The sequence below is a fragment of the Podarcis tiliguerta genome (assembly GCF_965153285.1).
Source record: "Podarcis tiliguerta genome assembly, chromosome: 8".
In the NCBI taxonomy this organism is placed as follows: Eukaryota; Metazoa; Chordata; class Lepidosauria; order Squamata; family Lacertidae; genus Podarcis; species Podarcis tiliguerta.
In genome coordinates this window covers 19276762-19294145 of record NC_139541.1, presented here as the reverse complement: position 1 = coordinate 19294145, position 17384 = coordinate 19276762, and the positions used below count along the sequence as shown (strand labels likewise).

Sequence of the window (17384 nt, the reverse complement as noted above, 5' to 3'; positions counted from 1 at the left end):
TGGGAGCAAGTGCCACAGCTTAACTATGTGCTGCGTAAGAAGTTCTTTTAAAAATCTGTCCTGCATCTTCCAGCATTTAACTGCATCTGTTCCTGGCCTTACAGGCCTGCGTTTCTTTCACTGATTCTACCCAAAAAGCCACAGTTGGGGGGTAAAGAAAACGGAAACTGGTTTCATTGAAATTTTATTAATATGAATCTTAAACAAGTGCAATCTGTCTAGTTTCCAGCCCTCAATTGCCCAAGGCGATTTAACTTGAGCTGGGCACACACCATGTATTTCTAGCACATTGAAAGCACATTATTTCCCATGAAGATTCCTGAGAATTGTAGTTTACCTCTCACATAGCTACAAGTCCCAGCACGGTTAACTGCAGCTCACAGGATTCATTGGGGGAAATAATGTGCTTTAAAAGTATTGTGAATACACAGCCTTAAAGCTATGCTAACTTTGTGTGGGGTAGATGCCTGTCGGAGTTCTGGGGTCTTCTCTGAAGAATTCTGGGAATTGTAGCTGAAGGAGAATCCTCTGGTAAAGTGGCTTAGCCTGGCTCTTTTTGCAGAACGACCGAATTACACTTTTAAACCTGTTTTAACTCTGTCATGTAGATAAACGCCGGGATTGGATTTCCCTCCCCCCCTCTTTGCTTGCAAACTTCTTGCTGTAGGGATGTGGAGATCTGTACACCAATATTTTTTATTTTACCTACAGACATCGTGAGACTTGCCCCTTTTGTCTATTTACATTGCAAGCAGGAAAGTCGCTTGGGTGGAGAGTGGGGACGGGACTCTGACATCAAGAATTAATTTCTTCCAGTGGGCCTTATTGGGTCAATTTAAATGATTCGCCGGTCATCATCGCCACAAACTCTAGAAGGGGAAAACAAACATATATATTTATTAGGAAGAAGGTGGAATTGATCGTTTTTCTTCCTCCCCTTGCCCATTTCTTAACTTTCTGCTGTATTTTCAAACACAAATTCAAGAGACGTAAGCCCTGCTGAGCTCAGTGGGGCTTGTTTGTTTATTACATGCAATGTATTTATAGCACAGCACACTTCTCCAAGCTATGACCTGTAGGATTGTTGTTTAGTCGTTCAGTCGTGTCCGACTCTTCGTGACCCCATGGACCAGAGCACGCCAGGCACACCAGGTTTCAAATCCCCGCTCGGCCATGAAACTCACTGGGTGACCTTGGGTAAATCTCTTAACCTACCTCACAGGGTTGTGGTGAGAATGAAAAGGGGAGGAGGAGAACCCTGAGCTCCTTGGGAGATAAAGTTGGTATATAAATGTAGTCCCAATGTTTGGCCCATTGGTCAACATCATCTGCACCTTTTCAAAGGCCTGTCTGATTAAATCTTCAGTCTAGCTGGGAGGAGAGAATCCCACAATCTGGGAGCAGCCACAGAAAAGGCTCACTCTATCATGTCACCACCAACTGTGCGTCTGATGTGAATGGGTGCTCGCCTGAGAATCTTAGCACATGGGCAGGTTCATAAAGGGAGATACAATCTTTCTGGTAATCTGAGTCCAAGCCACTTATTAGCAAGCATTACACTCGATAGGTACCACCCATTCTTTTCACATGGAGGCCTGCGCTGGTAGGCCTGACCATCAGCACCAGCCAGTCATTGTTCTGCCATGTTTGAGGTAGGCCTGGGTATTGTGTAGAGTCCTGCCGGTCAGGCCCTTATCTCCCAGAGTTTGGCCATGTTCACTTTAAACAGCCATGGCTTCCCCACCAAAAAATTTTTGGGAGCTGTCATTTGTTAAGCATGCTGCAATTGTTAGGAGACAAGCTCTATCCCCTTCAGCGTTACAATTCCCAGAATTCCCTGGGAAGAGGGATTGGTTGCTAAAGCACTTGACTCTGTGAGGGGTGTTTTAATGGCTCTAGGCACCCATAACAAATGACGACTCCCAGAATCCTTTGGGAGAAGCAATGGCTACTTACAGTGCTTTGAATGTATGGTGTGAATGGGGCCCGCTCCAAGTTTGTTCCAACAGTGCATGGTCCATGTGGCCTGGAAAATCAGGTGACACTGAAGGAGCCAGTCAGCAGCTTAAGAGAGATGTAAGCCTTGCAGACCTTCTGACTTCCTTCTGCCTTGTTAGTGCGCCCTTCCTTCTGCCTCCTAGCTCCAGGCGCTCAGACTGCAACCTACCTTCAAGGACCCTGCCTCAATTGCCAATCAATAGTTGTCACAGGAGCATGCCGGTAAGTAATCATACAGTTTAAAGTCGGATTTAACTATTTATTAGCAAAAACACTATTTCTGCAGACTTGGTTTTGTGTTAGACTTAATGAGCAGAGTAGCTCATTCCCGGTGGTCTTACTCCATGAAAACCAGTTGATAAGTCTGAACGTCCCCGCCTTCTCGCAGCTGTCTAAGTCCCCTTCTCTCCAGGTCTTTTCCCAAGCAATTCAAATATATTCCTCTTTGGGAGTTAATGTATTCCTTCTCCTTTGGCAATGTGGAAATAGTCAATGCCTCACACTACTCCTGGAGTGGGGAACATTTTTTCAGCCGGGGGGGGGGGGACACATGACCTTCCGAGCAACCTTGTAGGGGAATGCATGATTGACAGGGCCAGGCCTGAATTAATGGCCCAGAGATGTCAGACCCTAAAGGATGGGCCCTGAGAACCCAAAGTCTCTGGAGTCAAAGCCAGAGAGATTTTGGTCATATTAGTGAGACTTTCCATGTCTTCAGGGTGCAGGCAAGCTGTATCCTTAGCCTGGATGGGTCTTGCAGAGGCAGAAAGAGCACCCCTCCATTTGCTGCTCTGAAACAAGCATGTACAGGGACATCCTTGGTTGGAGAGTGCATCTGAGCCGAACATTTTTGTCCATACATGATCTTGCGGGTGGCTTTGGGGGAAACTGTCTAAGGAACCTCCTGCTAGATAATACCATCTCTACGCCACTGTCTGCACCACCAAAAACCACAACCACGTTTCTGTAGTAATCCAAGCATTGTTTTCAATTTGTTTATTGCATTTATATCCTACCTTTCCTTCCAAGGAGCTCAAGGTTGCATACATGGTTTTCCACACACACACCTCATTCAATCCTCACAACAACCCTGTGAGGCAGGTTAGGCTGAGAGGCAGTGACTGGCCCCAAGGTCACCCAAATGGGGGTTTGAACCCTAGTCTCCCCCAGGTTTTATTCCAACGCTTTAACCACTATACCACAACCTGTGGGATCAAACAATTGGGCAGCAACCACCGCATGCCCTCCTGCAATGCAAGAACGGTCTTTAGATCCTTGCCACGTATTTTGTATAAGCAAATTAAGGGACAGTTGTTTTAAGAGTAGGAAAAGTGGCACACGCTGCAATTTTATCAAATACGGATACTGACTAATGTCGGAATGGTGCACTATACTGCCATCTGCTGGAAGGTCTGAAGAACTGTGATGGTGCTTCCTAGGTTTATCTGTGTTTCAAGTCAAACATCCTACTAGGAAATTGGTTAGGAAATTGAGTTCAGGATACGTGCAAAACAATGGCGGGGACAGTAAAGTCAGATGGTGGTATCTCAGAGGGTGTAGCCAAATACTGTTGTACTCTGTGAACTCTACAGACCAAGGTGTGCAGTGGGCGGGGGTGGTGGTGGAGTTTTTGCTTTTGCTTTATGTCCCATTGAACTCAATGGGCATTACTTCTGAGTAGGCATGTACAGTATTGCACAGTGTGTCACACAAAATGTGTAAAAACCGTGGGTTTGCTGGATTAAGGTTGAGCAGTCTTGAACCGTTGACTCAGCTAGGGAGGGGCTATGGAATGTTCATTAAAACTCCAAAATTCTTAAAGAGGAAAATAAGAATGCAATCCACAAAGCCCAGGTCAAGTAAGACCATGTTGCATTGGTGACAAGAGAATTAGGAGGAGGAGGAGGAGGCAGAACTGTGGAAGTCTTGCCAATTGTTAGATTGTGTCTACGTTCTTCATTAATGCCATGTGTATTTTGAACAAAAAGATAGGGGTGCTGATGTGGCTCAGTTGGTTAGAGCATGGTGCTGATAACACGAAGGTTGCAGGTTTGATCCCCATGTGGGACAGCTGCAGATTCCTGCGTTGCAGGGGGGTTGGGCTAGATGATCCTCAGGGTCCCTTCCCACTTTACAGTTCTATGATTCTATGAATGATTCTATATGGCTGACTGTACCTATGAGACGTTCCTCCCTTCTAACTCCCCATGCATTTCTGATACCTTCATAGTCAATGGTCCCATCCCCGTCTTTGTCAGCTTCTTTCATCATGAGTTCTGCTTCCTGTTCGTTCAGCGGCTCCCCGGCGTTTGTCAGCACATACCTAAAGGGCAGAGGCCACGGTAAGGCGTGGTTGTGCACTATCTGGTATGCTGCCTCTAAACATGGAGGTTCTGCTTTACCTGCACTCACAAAGAGCTATAGATCTGTTTGATTCATGCAGCGCATATTTAATCCATGGAACTCACTCCCACAAGAGGCAGTGATGGCCGCCAACATGACAACCATCACAGATGTCATCTTGGATGAGCGGAATTGGATTGCTCCGGGCCAGGATGAATACTGTGTGGCTTGAAAAGAGGACTGGACAAATTTGTGGAATAGAAGGCTGTGGGAGGGGGAAACTACAATGCCTATGAATCTGGGAACTCCACTCTTAACTCTTCATCCTGGTTTCTTCGAGGTGAATGCTCGTCAAAACCAGAATGATGGCTATGTTCTTCCTCCAATTCCTGGAAATGGCAGGTGCACAGAATGTCATTGTGCTCGGGTCCTGCTTGTGGCATCCGGACTGGATGGGCTGCTGGACTGATCCAGCAAACTCATCTCATGTTCTTATGCATTTTTTAGTCTGTACAGAATGGAGGCTGGGCTCATATACATACCAAAACAACTACAACCACATGGGAACTGTGGTTTACCCTTCACAGAGCTACAACTCCCAGCACCCTTAAACTACAATCCCCAGGATTCTCTAGGCCAAAGCCATGTACTTTAAATGGTGTGGATGTGAGTAGCAAACTTGGACGGGAGACTTGGCAACGCCTGCCCTCCTTTGCCCTGCCTTCTGCTCACTTACTTCAAGGTGTTCCAGTCAATGTAGCCTTTGTGCTCCTGATCAAAGACCTTGAAAGCTGCCCTTAGCTCTTCATCCTGGTTTTTTGACTTTTCGTGGTAAATCCCCATCAAAACCAGGAACCCATCACAGTTGAAGGTGCCTTTGTCTAGGGGAAGAAAAGGAAGGAAGGACTTCTGGAATCCATTCATGCATTCCTATAAGCCAGTTCTTTTTCAACCCAAGGGTCGAAAACATTCCCTTCTGGACAGCTGTCCAAGGGACACATGTCAGTGGTGGTCAGGACCAGGGGCAGTGGATGCAAAACAGTAGGTGCAGATTTTACATTGGCTGTGCTTATGCAAAAGTAAGTCCCATTGGTGATTTTAGACTCTGGACATTTTAGACTTTGTGTAGGGCCACAGACATTTGTACCAGGCCTGTGCAGAGCTTGTCTTGATCTTGGCATGGCAGTGTAAGACCAGTAAGCCCCTAGTGGGGGGCCCTGGCTGGCTTAGCCCTCCAAGGTCTGGGGCAAGTGTACCCGGCTGCCTCCTCCCTCTGCCTGGTCTGCCACACAGTCCTGCCATGAGGGTACCACTATAAATAGGCTCCTTTTACTGGGAGGAATGGTTGGGAATTGCAAACTAATGTGTGTGGGCAGGGGGAGAGAAAAATAGAATGTATGTGTAACACAGAGAGAGAGACAGAGAGAGGGATGCTACTGCCCCTGTTTGCTCCACTCGCCAAGCTCTTTGCCTTTCCCACACACCTGACCAACCCCCAACCCCACTTTGCACCATACCCTCACCTATTCCCCCCCCCATAGCTGGCACCAAGCTCCACCCCCTTTTAAAGGAGGAGGTGCTTCAGAGTGGCCTGCTAAGCCGCTGTGTAAAGCACCTTCTTCGCCTCCGTTAAACCTCACCACAAGCGTGTTTACCAGAAGTGGGAGGTGTTTCAGAGTGGCTCTCCCGCTCTGTTAAACGACTTGGCTGGGCCAGCCTGCCGTTCCTCATGCTGCAGTTGGAGTGGCTGCCTATCAGCAGCTATGCAAACTGCAGAGTGTGACAAAGTCTTACATTTTTATGTATATAGCAAGATAACACGGAGCGCCCTTATGCTGAGTCAGGTCATTGGTTCATTAAGCTCACCATTGTTGATGCTGACTGGCAGCACGGCAGGGTTGTCTCTCCCTGCCCTACCAGGAGACACCAGGAATTGGACTTGGGCCCTTTGGCATGCAGAGCAAATGCTCTACCTCTGAGCTGTCGCCCTTCCCAGATAGATTGATAAACACAAACTCTCTCTCTTCCCACAGCCCTTCCTTTAATTGCAGCGCTATTAGATTTGAGGGCCAGAATTCTTTCTGAAAAGCCAGGCCAGATGGGGAATCCTTACTGTCTTTGTCCACATCCTTTGCCATTGTTGCCAGCTCTCTCTTGGTGGGGTTGATGCCAATCAGGCTCATGAGCCTCTCCAGCTCATCCGTTTTCACCAAGCCATTCCCCTCTTCGTCGAACATCTCAAAGATGCCCTTGTACTCGGTGATCTGCTCCGGTGTCAGGGCGATCGACTGCAGGTGAAGAGAGGCATTAAGCGACTGGTGCTTGGGTGACAAAACGATGCCTTGGGTAGTGTTCCTGTTCAGGGGGCCCCAGCCAACCTCCTTTCCCACAGTATTCCGTTCCATTCCCTCCAGGGATCTGTGCTGCCCTATACCTGCCAGCCAGCCAGGATTCCATGCCCACAGAGCATGTTCATGTCTTGTTTGCCAATTTCAGGAGAGTTGCCCCCTTAGGGTTGCCCCCTTTTGTACTTTTGCAAACTTTGACACACACAGAGAGCAAGAGAGAGAGAGCGAGAGAGAGAGAGACAGAGAGCAAGACACTGGCATTTGCCCCCCCCCCACCAAAAAAAGAAAAAGTTGTCTCAGACTGAAAATATTTCCTCACCTCTTCCCTAAGCAAATAAATATCACTGTACTTTCTGCAACACAGGAATGGGCCTTTTCTGTGGTGGCTTCCCTTTTGTGGAATGCTCTCCCCAGGGACGCTCGCCTGGCACCATAATGTAATACCGTATATATAATGAAATATATATATAATGTAACCTAGCAGTTTGAAAGCACATCAAGTGCAAGTAGATAAATAGGTACCACTCCAACAGGAAGGGAAACGGTGTTTCCGTGTGCTGCTCTGGTTTGCCAGAAGTTACTTATAATGCTGGCCACATGACCCGGAAGCTGTCTGCAGACAAACGCCAGCTCCCTCGGCCTATAGAATGAGATGAGTGCCGCAATCCCAGAGTCTTTTGCGACTGGACTTAACTGTCAGGGATCCTTTACCTTTTTAGTAGACATAATAATAATAACTCCATTTGCCTTTGTTTTCACCATGGACAAAACATCAGTAGCCCTCCACCATGTGTGATTTGTGCCCCGATTATTATTATTTTTTTAGTTTTAAATTTTTATTTTTTTAAGTGATTTGTGCCAAAATTAAACTCGCCAGTCTTTCCTTAATTTGCCACAATACTATTTGTTTCTTGTTTTTAAGACCTGGGCACAGCTGTTCACCCAGCCATGAAATTCACCAGATGATAGCCTCTCAGTTTAGCCAACCTCACTGGGTTGTTGTAAAGAGGAACACACACCATTGCTTCTGGGAGGAAGAAGAGAGGAGAAAGCTTGCCACCTGTTTTCAGAGATAATTTTGAGCTCAAACTAGGAGCAAGCACCAGAGGGCAGTGTTGTGTAGCTTCAGGATCCTGAGCGCTATTCAATCCATCCCAGAACGATTTTATTATCAGCAAAGCATTTTCGAGCAAGGGGTGGTCGGAGGCATTTCCAATTTATAACTGCAAATTTATTTATTTATCTAGTCTAATGGAAGCCTTGTACCAATTTACTTTGCCCTTTGTTGGAATACGTCTTGCTTTTAGCCATAGCTGTTGCCTGGGGTGTGGGAGATAAAATAATAGAATTCTAGAGTTGGAAGGGGATCCTAAGGGTCATCTAGTCCAACCCTCTGCAATATATATGATCAAGGTTTGTTTACCATCCCCTTAAGCACAACGTCTAGGGCATTTCACAAAAAATAGATGCAGAAATGAAATATAACAAAAAAGAAAAGAAAAGAAAATGTTTTTAAAGGGCATGGGGGCATTTATGGGAGAATAAACATGTCTGCCTAGGGGTGGAAGAAGACTCAGGTTGGTGCCAGGTGGGCCTCTTGGGGGAGGAAATTCCACAAACACTCTGCCACCTTTTTCTCTCTGGCCTTGCATCACCTGGAGGAGAATCTCTGAGGTTTTTCTCCCTCACTCCTAACACTAGAACTCAGAGCTATCTAGTTAAGCAGTATTTTAGAAGATTCAAGTGCAGGCCAAGGAAACTGATTTATTTCACCCTGCACACATAGCTAAACTTAGGGAATTTGCTCCCCCAACAGGCCATGGCAGTCACCAATTTGGATGGCTTTGGAAGAGGGTTAAGCTAACAGTGGCTGCTAGCCACATGGGCTGTGTACACACTAAGCCTTTTAAGCACATTCAGAGCACGTGCTTTCATAGAATCATAAGAGCTGGAAGGGACCCAAAGCATCATCCAGTCCAACCCCACCTGCAATGCAGGAATATGCCATTGCCCCATACGGAGATGGAACCTGCGACCTTGACGTTCTCAGCACCATGCTCTAACCAACTGATCAAGAACCCAAGGGCATAATTCGTTCCCTCAAAGAAATCTGGGCGCTGTAGTTTGTTAAGGGGGTTGCTGGGAAATTGCGACACTCGGAGGGGTGAACTTACAATGCCCAGAATTCTTTGGAGGACAGAATGTGTTTTGAATGTGCTTTAAAGTTATAGTGAATATACAGGCAGGATGCCTCCATATACCAGTTGCTGTGGTGAACAAGTAGGGAGAGTGTGCCAGTGAAATAAATATATGTTTGTAAGAGAGGCAGGGGCAAGGAAGAGCAAGAGGAATGGGGGTCAGTGGTGGGTTAGTCATTAACTGCAAAGAGTGGTGATTCTGATAGTATTAGGGGGCACAGGGTCAGTCTGACCCAGATTATTGCAATTAATGGGCATGACTAATTAAGGTCTATTAATTCCAGCAGGTCTAGTCTAATGTTGCCTACAACCCACTTTTTAAAACTAGGGTCAGGATCGTGTCCTTTAACACTCCTCTCCCCCTTTTCCTGTAGAAAAAAATATATCTGAGGGTATCGCCAATCCCGCTGATTTCAGCTCCCAGGTGGAGACTGTGTACCCCTGGCATCCCATGAATGAGGTTTTTTTATTTCATTGAAGACTGAGAAAACAGAAACTGTTTGGGAAGGGGAAGCGCTGGAGGTAATTGTTGCTACAGCAACACATCATCTGCGTGGTTTGCAAGAATTATAATAAATATGATTGATTGTTCTTTAGAGAAAGGTGCTTGGGATATCAGATCCCTGCTTGAGAAAGCACTTGCCTTATTAAAAAGAAATCCAGGAAGATATTAGTAATAATAGGCATGCTCTTTCACTGATATATCAAGGGAACTTTGAAGTTCTGAACTTTGATTGGACTTTCCCCATTAACTGTAGTCACCCAATGCTTTGAAAGTACTGCTGGCAAAAATGAGGCGTTTAAATGGAGGGTGGGCCTTTTTGGTGGTGGTGGGAATATAGTCCTCTTTCAGTAATTTGAGAATGGGATGCAAAATGGGCTGTATGGCTCATCCTTTCAGAATGAGCCAGATATCCAACCAGGCAACATTGCTGCCACCTTGAATCGGCTTTGTGATGTCATCGCATGCCCAAATCTGATTGGCTACATAGCACCGCATCACATTTAATCCATCAGGGGGAGCCTTTGACCTTCCAAATGTTGCTGAGCTGCCACCCCCATAATCATTGGCCAGGCTTGCTAGGGCTGATGGGAGTTGTAGTTCAACAACATCTGGAGGGCTAAAGGTTTCCCACACCTACACTATGTGATCTCTGATTGGTTGGGATCACATTCTGAGGGGCAAGACAATCAACAGACCCAAGTTAGATCGTGACCATTGATTTCAATGAGTCTACTCTCAGTAGCACTTAATTAGATACAACCACATGTTTTTGGACCCCCTTAAATATTGAAGCCCGGAAGCTGAATATGAAGCTGCTACATGCACACCCATCTCTGAATAGCTGGACTGGTGAAAAGTCCTCTATCAATCCCTCTGATTGCAAACACAGTGCTCCCGTGTCAGCAGAATCAGTGCCAAATCTGTGCCACTAAGCATTAAAATAATAAAATAAGCAAAAAGTACACACACGCACACACACACACACACCAAACCCCACTCTCTCAGACAAGCAGCCCAGAAAGGAAAAGCATGCTGAGTGGTCTTCAGCCGTCTCAGAACGTTGGAGAGAACGAATTTGTCCCGTTGAGCCTCATACAGATTATATAGCACCCTGGAGAAGGAGATAGATGAATGGACAGGAGAACTCTAGTTATGGGTGAAGATTTAGAGACCCTCCAGAAGCCCTTTTTATGGTGGGTTCACGATGATTTGTAGTAATGATGGTATCAAGGTGGTTATGCAATATCCTTGCTTCCAATATCCTTGCTGCCAAGTTTTTGGGTAGACATAGTGCTGCATTTCCAATCACGCTGTGTGACCTGTTGAAATCCTGTAACTTTTCATGCCACAAATATTCCAGTTTATTTTGGGGTTTGTTGTTTGCTACAGTGCAATAATTGCCCCTGCAGACAGCAAACTAATAAGCGGGGGGGGGGGGGATGACGATGACTGGCCCTGTATAAATCCACCACGAATACCCTATTGCTGCATAATACACCCTGCCCCCCCCCCAAAAAAACCCCACCATGTAAAACAGCAATACTTTGTTACTGGTCTGATTTGTGGAGAACATTTGACTAATATATAAAAAGTTGTTTTTTATTTGTTTGTTTGTTTGCTGCATCAAATTTTTAAAAATCTATTTAGTCCTACATTGGGGAGATTTGCCTATAAAAGCAAATAATCAAAAGCTAGATAACCTCCTCTGAGAAGCTCAGGTTTTCTGGTGATGGTATCTAGAGGTCTGCCACAGAGGTTCCATTTAGCAAAGGCTGTCAAATAGACATTGAGAGATCTTTTCCGTGAGTTTGGTTAACACTTGTTCTATCTAAAGGCATTAAAGGAAGGGGTCCTGTTCAACCCTCTAAAGATCTTTTGCTAACCTTCCTAAACGTACTGCAAAGTCCACTACTTTGGATGAACCCAAGTTGTGGGAAAGTCAGAGGGAAACCTCCAGTTAGGAACAGAAGAAGCTGCCATATACTGTCAGAACATTCTATCCATTTAGCTCAGTAATGCTTACACTGGCGAGTAGCAGCTCTTCAGGATTTCAGGCACGGAGTCTCTCCCCGTCCTACCTAGAGATGCCAGGGGTTGAACCTGAGACCTTTTGCATGCCATGCTGATGCTCTACCCACATAGGAAGCTACCTTAAGCTGAATCAGACCATTGGTCCATCTAACTCTGTACTGTCCACACGGACTGGCAGCATCTCTCCAGGTTGTTAGTCAGAGGACATTCCCAGCCCTATTTGAAGATGCTGGGAACTGAAACCAGCATGCAGAGCAGGTGCTGTAACCACTCAGCCACAAAACACTCCCCAGTTCTGAAAGCATAATTCAAGTTAATTCAAAGTTGCGGAAATTCCAGGTAAAAGGAGACTCACCATTTTCTTGGTGTTTTCAAACTGCTTCGAGAAGGTGAGTTTGCCGGTGGAGGAGTTGAGCACGAGGACAGGGCATGAAGTCACTCCCTTTTACAGCTAGAGAAAAAGTGCTCAGCACTCAGGACCCAGGGGGATGAGCCTCTTGGCAACCTTTTATGGAAGTGAAGGTGGAGGGAGCCCTATTTCTGGAGGGTTCTTCCTTCTCAAAAGCACCTGCTGCTGCGTCCCAGAGGCCCCCTGGCTACAAGGCACCTTCCATGGCTATTTTGTGTGGTCAGAATGGTGAGGAAGAAAAGCCCATTTTGTTCATTCAAAAATGTCTCCCCTACTTCACATTCTCCCTCCCTCCCTCCCTCCCTCTCTCTCTCTCTCTCTCTCTCTCTCTCTCTCTGTGTTCTTTGTAAAAGCATTTACAGTGGTACCTCGGGTTACAGACGCTTCAGGTTACATACGCTTCAGGTTACAGACTCCGCTAACCCAGAAATAGTACCTCGGGTTAAGAACTTTGCTTCAGGATGAGAACAGAAATCGTGCCCCGGTGGCAGCAGGAGGCCCCATTAGCTAAAGTGGTGCTTCAGGTTAAGAACAGTTTCAGGTTAAGAATGGACCTCCAGAACAAATTAAGTACTTAACCTGAGGTACCACTGTATATGAATAATAAGGCAGAGGCGGGGGTGTTTGGCTTTTGTTTTAACAAAGAGTGGTGGAGGTGAATGAACTGCAACAGTTCCCTGCTCCCAAGGAGCTTACAAATGTAAATTGGGCAGGAGGAAGAAGACTCAGGACAGTGCAACAGACTCCTACAAGAGGCAGTAGACTCTCCTTCCTTGAAGGCTTTTAAGCAGAGGCTGGGTGGCCATCTGTCCTGGATGCTATAGTTGAGATTCCTGCATTGCAGGGGGTTAGACTAGATGACTCTCGGGGTCCCTTGCAGCTCTACAGTTCAATGATTTTATGCTATACTGTGTTCAAGAACCATTCCCCAACCCTTCATATATGAGCTGTGTTTTGGATTGTGATGTTAAGCTGCAATCCTCAGCGTGCTTACCTGGAAGTAAGCTCCACTGGACTCAATGGGAGTTTACATCTGAGCAGACGTCTCTAGGATTGCATTATTTGCTTCATAAAGTAAGGCCCTCACAACATTCTGGCGATGTGGAAATAAGTGAATGGAAGCACTCTCGCTGCTTCTAAAGGCTCTTTTTAGGACATAGAAGGTTTTTCAAAAAACAAAACAAACAAATACCCATACATTTCAAAGAATGGAATGAGAAAATAGCTACAGCTGCAGGGGAATGAGAAAGATAGCAAAAAGAGATCCTTTCCTTCCAATTTGTAATTATTTCCCTTCTGGACTTTTTCCACCAAAGTACATTTCAGCATTAAGCACTTTGCTCCTGATTGCAAAGTTTTATCTGGTGTGGTCACTTCTGAAAAACAGAACAAAACGTATCTTAGAAGTAAGGCAAGGGTGGGAAACTTTAGGCCTTGTGACTGTCCCCAGACAACCAGCCCTCCTCCACATCCTCCTCGCATGTTTTTGCCTGTCTGGAATGTGTCCTTGAACTCTGATCATGCCTCTTGCTTGCCTGGAAGAAGGACAGAGAGTGCGTGTGCAGGAACCAGTGGTGGCCGCCGAGACCACATAACACCCGTCTTGAAAGACCTACATTGGCTCCCAGTACATTTCCAAGCACAATTCAAAGTGTTGGTGTTGACCTTTAAAGCCCTAAACGGCCTCGGCCCAGTATACCTGAAGGAGCGTCTCCACCCCCATTGTTCTGCCCGGACGCTGAGGTCCAGTGCCGAGGGCCTTCTGGTGGTTCCCTCATTGCAAGATGCAAAGCTACAGGGAACCAGGCAGAGGGCCTTCTCGGTAGTGGTGCCCTCCCTGTGGAACGCCCTCCCACCAGATGTCAAAGAGATAAACAACTACCTGACATTCAGAAGACATCTGAAGGCAGTCCTGTTTAGGGAAGCTTTTAATGTTTGATGTATCACAGTATTTTAATATTCTTTTGGAAGCCGCCCAGAGTGGCTGGACAAACCCAGCCAGATGGGCGGGGTATAAATAATAAATTATTATTATTATTATTATTATTATTATTATTATTATTATTATTAATGTGTGACATCTTAGTTTATTTTTGGTCTTTGTGGAAGCTGCCCAGAGTGGCTGGGGAAACCCAGCCAGATGGGCGGGGTACAAATAATACATTATTATTATTATTATTATTATTATTACCATACCAAGGTAACATTCATATTCGTTACTCCGCCAACTTTTGCCTCTGGACCTGCCCATCTAGGGCCACGTGGCTCTTGGAAGGTTGCCCACAAGGTAACATGGCCCTAGAGCTGAAAGAGCTCCCCCACTATTGCTATAAATGATTGCTTACAAGCCAAGGGGCAGACAGCGAAGCAGTGTAGAACAAGGCATGCAAGTCCTGTCCGGGAAAGGTTCGTCGTCTAAGTCTAATGAATGAATATTGAGAAAGGGAGGAAAGGGCAGAGCTAATCTCCCCTTACGTGGGGCCAATGGCCTGGTCCAGTGGTGATGTACCTATTGCAGCCTCTAGTTGTGTGTTTCTGGCAGCAGCAGTGGTTTTCCAAGATGGGGTGCTCCTCCGATGGGGTTCTCCGCAGTGGTTGCTGGCGTGGCTGGAATAGGGCAGGGTAAGGTGTGTGAGAAAGTCACACATAGCAGTTCCTGGAGTGCCAGGTTGTGTACAATGATCACCAAACTCCATTTGTATGTGATCAACACACAGATCAATTGCATATTCTTTAAGGTGTGTTGAAAAACTGGTTTGACTCTGAGGAGTCCCTTTCTCTTGGCACAATTCCCCCCCCCCCCAGCCACCTACTCCGTCTGTCTCCTGACCCCTGTTTTTCCTCCCTCTAAGCAAAGTGTCCAGCCTCTACTGGCACTCTTAATGAGTTATGCCCCTGGCGGCATTTCCCGTAAGGGAGCAAATAGCAGCTCTGATTAGCCAGAACAGAGCCTAGCATGATTGCCAGAGCACGTTAGAGAGTAATTGTACAAATGTGCCATAACATCTCTAATGCGGAGATTAAGAGAACGGTTTGGAGAGCAGAAGGCCGTGAAGTAGCAGCGGCAGAGAAGGAGGGCAGAACTGGGGCGCTGGAAGAGCGGTCGGTTTGAGATTTCAGCATTTAGCAATGCCAAGTATTCCTAGATCCAGGAGAACATTGACAATAGCTTACATCAATGTGTTTGTTGATTATTATACCATATGCACCCCACTTTTTATTCCAAGGTGGCACACACACACTTCTCCCTCTCTCCGTTTTATCCTCACAACAACCCTGTGAGGCTAATTCTTGTTTTGTCTCCATCCTCTGCCCTGCCGAGTTCTACAACACTGAGGAAGATGTTAGCCAGGGCCACCTCTTGGACAGCTTGCAAGAAAGAAGGCAGGCAGGTGGAAGCTGGCTCAGGGCTGACCCCAATGCCCCTTTCACCCTATTCTGAAGCCATCCAAGTTGGTGGCCATCGTGGGTGTGAATTCATAGTTTAACTATATGCTGTCCCTGTATCTGTCCTGAATCTTCCAACATTCTGCTTTGCTGGATGACCCTGATTTCTAGTCCCTCCACAGCTTGCATAATCCTGCACACCTCTACTATGTCCCCTCTTCCCTGCCACAGCTTTAAGCATGCAGATAACACCCTCTGGCTTTGTGTGTGTGTGTTTGATTGCCCTACGTTTGTTGCAGAACCCAATGGGGGAAAGCGTCTTTCTTGCAAGGAAATAGGATGGTACGGTTGCAAGCAGAGCACCTGTTGTTGTCCCTAAAGGCTTTAATCAGCACCACCAGCACCATGCCAGGTGGACAGCAGTCCCAAGAGCAAAGGCTCTCCAAGTTGCGCACGCCATATAAGGGGAGCGGTCAGAGGACAAGCATATTTTGAACACTGTCAAGGGAACTGGAAACTACTAGCTATGGAAAGCCACTAAGTTTACTCCTGCTGCTGGGCCTGGGGGGGGGGGGAATACTGCTGAGGAGGCCGACTTGGGGGGGGGGGGGAGATGTTACCAGCTTAATAGGGTCACATTTGCTCAGAGGAACCTGGAGCCTCGGATTGGCTGATACTGTACTTTGAATGAAACTGCACTCTCCACAGCCCTAAATGCTGCTGGCTATGGAGTGAGACGAGTCACTTCTAGACAATCTGTTTATTGAGCATTTGTCACGATTCGTTAGAACAAAGTTTGAGACGAGGTTGGATGATGTTGGCTATTAATTGAGCATTCATTCTAATCTAGAGCATGCCAGACATCCTTTTCAGTTGTGCATTCATGACTATTTGTGCTCATGGTGGTGTTGGGGTGGTTATATGTGATCTGGCTTTCTGTAGTTTTTGCAAAAATTCCAGGGTGCTTGTTTTCCAATTGGTGCACATCCCAATATTTCCTGCTGAAGCCCTGTATTTTTAAATACCATAAATGTTCCATTGGTTGGGTTGTTTATCCTGCTTTTGTTGTGCTGAGTTGCCCTCCAGACAGCGATGGTGCCATAACATTGGGGTAGCGTCACAGAATAATGCTGAACGGTGTGTGGATGGTCCAGCATAATTCCACCATTAATGCACTATTATTGTGTCAACGGCACCTTGCAGAATACACCTGTTTAAAAGCACCCATTTGGAGTGGGCCCTCTGATTTATGGGGAGGTGAAATTACATTGTGGGAGGCAAATGTTGCTCCCCCTTTTCCAAGCATTTCCCCATTGCTGTTATTATCCCAAAGAATTCAATTTGCAGAGTGGCAGGTAGTGAGATTGTTGCGCAACAGCTCCAAAATCATCTTTGATTGTGCTCCCTGATGCTGTTATGTCATTAAATCTGACCTCTGAAGCAGCGACAGTCTGGAAGCTCACATATAATATTTTCACTAAGATATTTTCAAGCACACTTTAGCCTGCTTTTCAGGGGCATAAATTATATGTCAGGTCCAGACTGTGTGGACTACATAGAAATAAGCAAGATCTCAGTGTGCATTTAATGTAGAATATAATGTTGTTTGTATACAGCTGTCTCTTTCAGAATGTGCTGGAAGCAGGTACTCCAGTGATCTAGGACCAAGGAATGATCTACCGTTTTAGTTTTTAAAGGAACTGAAGAAAAACAGGGATGAGCCCAATCTGAGCCAGCCTCCTACTTTCCTGGCCTCGCACACACATAGTCCATTTCTTCTGAGACACTGCAGTCACAACCCGGCCAGAGAGCACGGAGTAATGGTGTGAAAGCTTTTCAACTGTACTCTTTGATTCACCAGTAGCCTGCCTTGCAGTGATGCAAAAGCAAATAGGTTGCTTCTCCCCCCCACCCTTTCTGCTAGAACTGCACCTACCCATTAGCCAGAGAGGGATGCGGGTGCGGGGGGGGGGGCGGAGAGAGATTTGATTCAGCATGCATTTAAAGGCAAGTCTACTCAATTCACATTTTCTGGAACAATCTGAAAATCGAAATGCAGCCATCCTTCGAAATCCAGGCTTCTCTGAATTTTGCAGTGCTGTTCTCCAACCACATAATATGTGTGAAAATGCTTACCGCAGGGTAAAGTGTGTAGAAAAATGCAT

At 46.2% G+C, this 17384-nt stretch overlaps 1 protein-coding gene across 2 annotated transcripts; it reads right to left on the bottom strand.

Moving 5' to 3' along the window:
* Positions 1-168: 168 nt before the first annotated feature.
* CALML6 (calmodulin like 6) lies at positions 169-13101 on the bottom strand. 2 transcript variants are annotated; one of them, XM_083453196.1, is made up of 5 exons: positions 12827-13101; positions 6455-6629; positions 5078-5222; positions 4221-4321; positions 169-869 (listed from the first exon to the last, which is right to left on the bottom strand). In XM_083453196.1, exons 2-5 carry the CDS (start codon positions 6576-6578, stop codon positions 823-825), a joined length of 417 nt encoding a protein of 138 aa, XP_083309322.1. In that variant the 5' UTR covers positions 6579-6629; positions 12827-13101; the 3' UTR covers positions 169-822. The 2 variants fall into 2 exon arrangements, with proteins under 2 accessions (XP_083309322.1, XP_083309321.1); XM_083453195.1 differs by lacking the exon at positions 12827-13101 and adding an exon at positions 11779-11955.
* Between the last annotated feature and the right edge of the window lie 4283 nt (positions 13102-17384).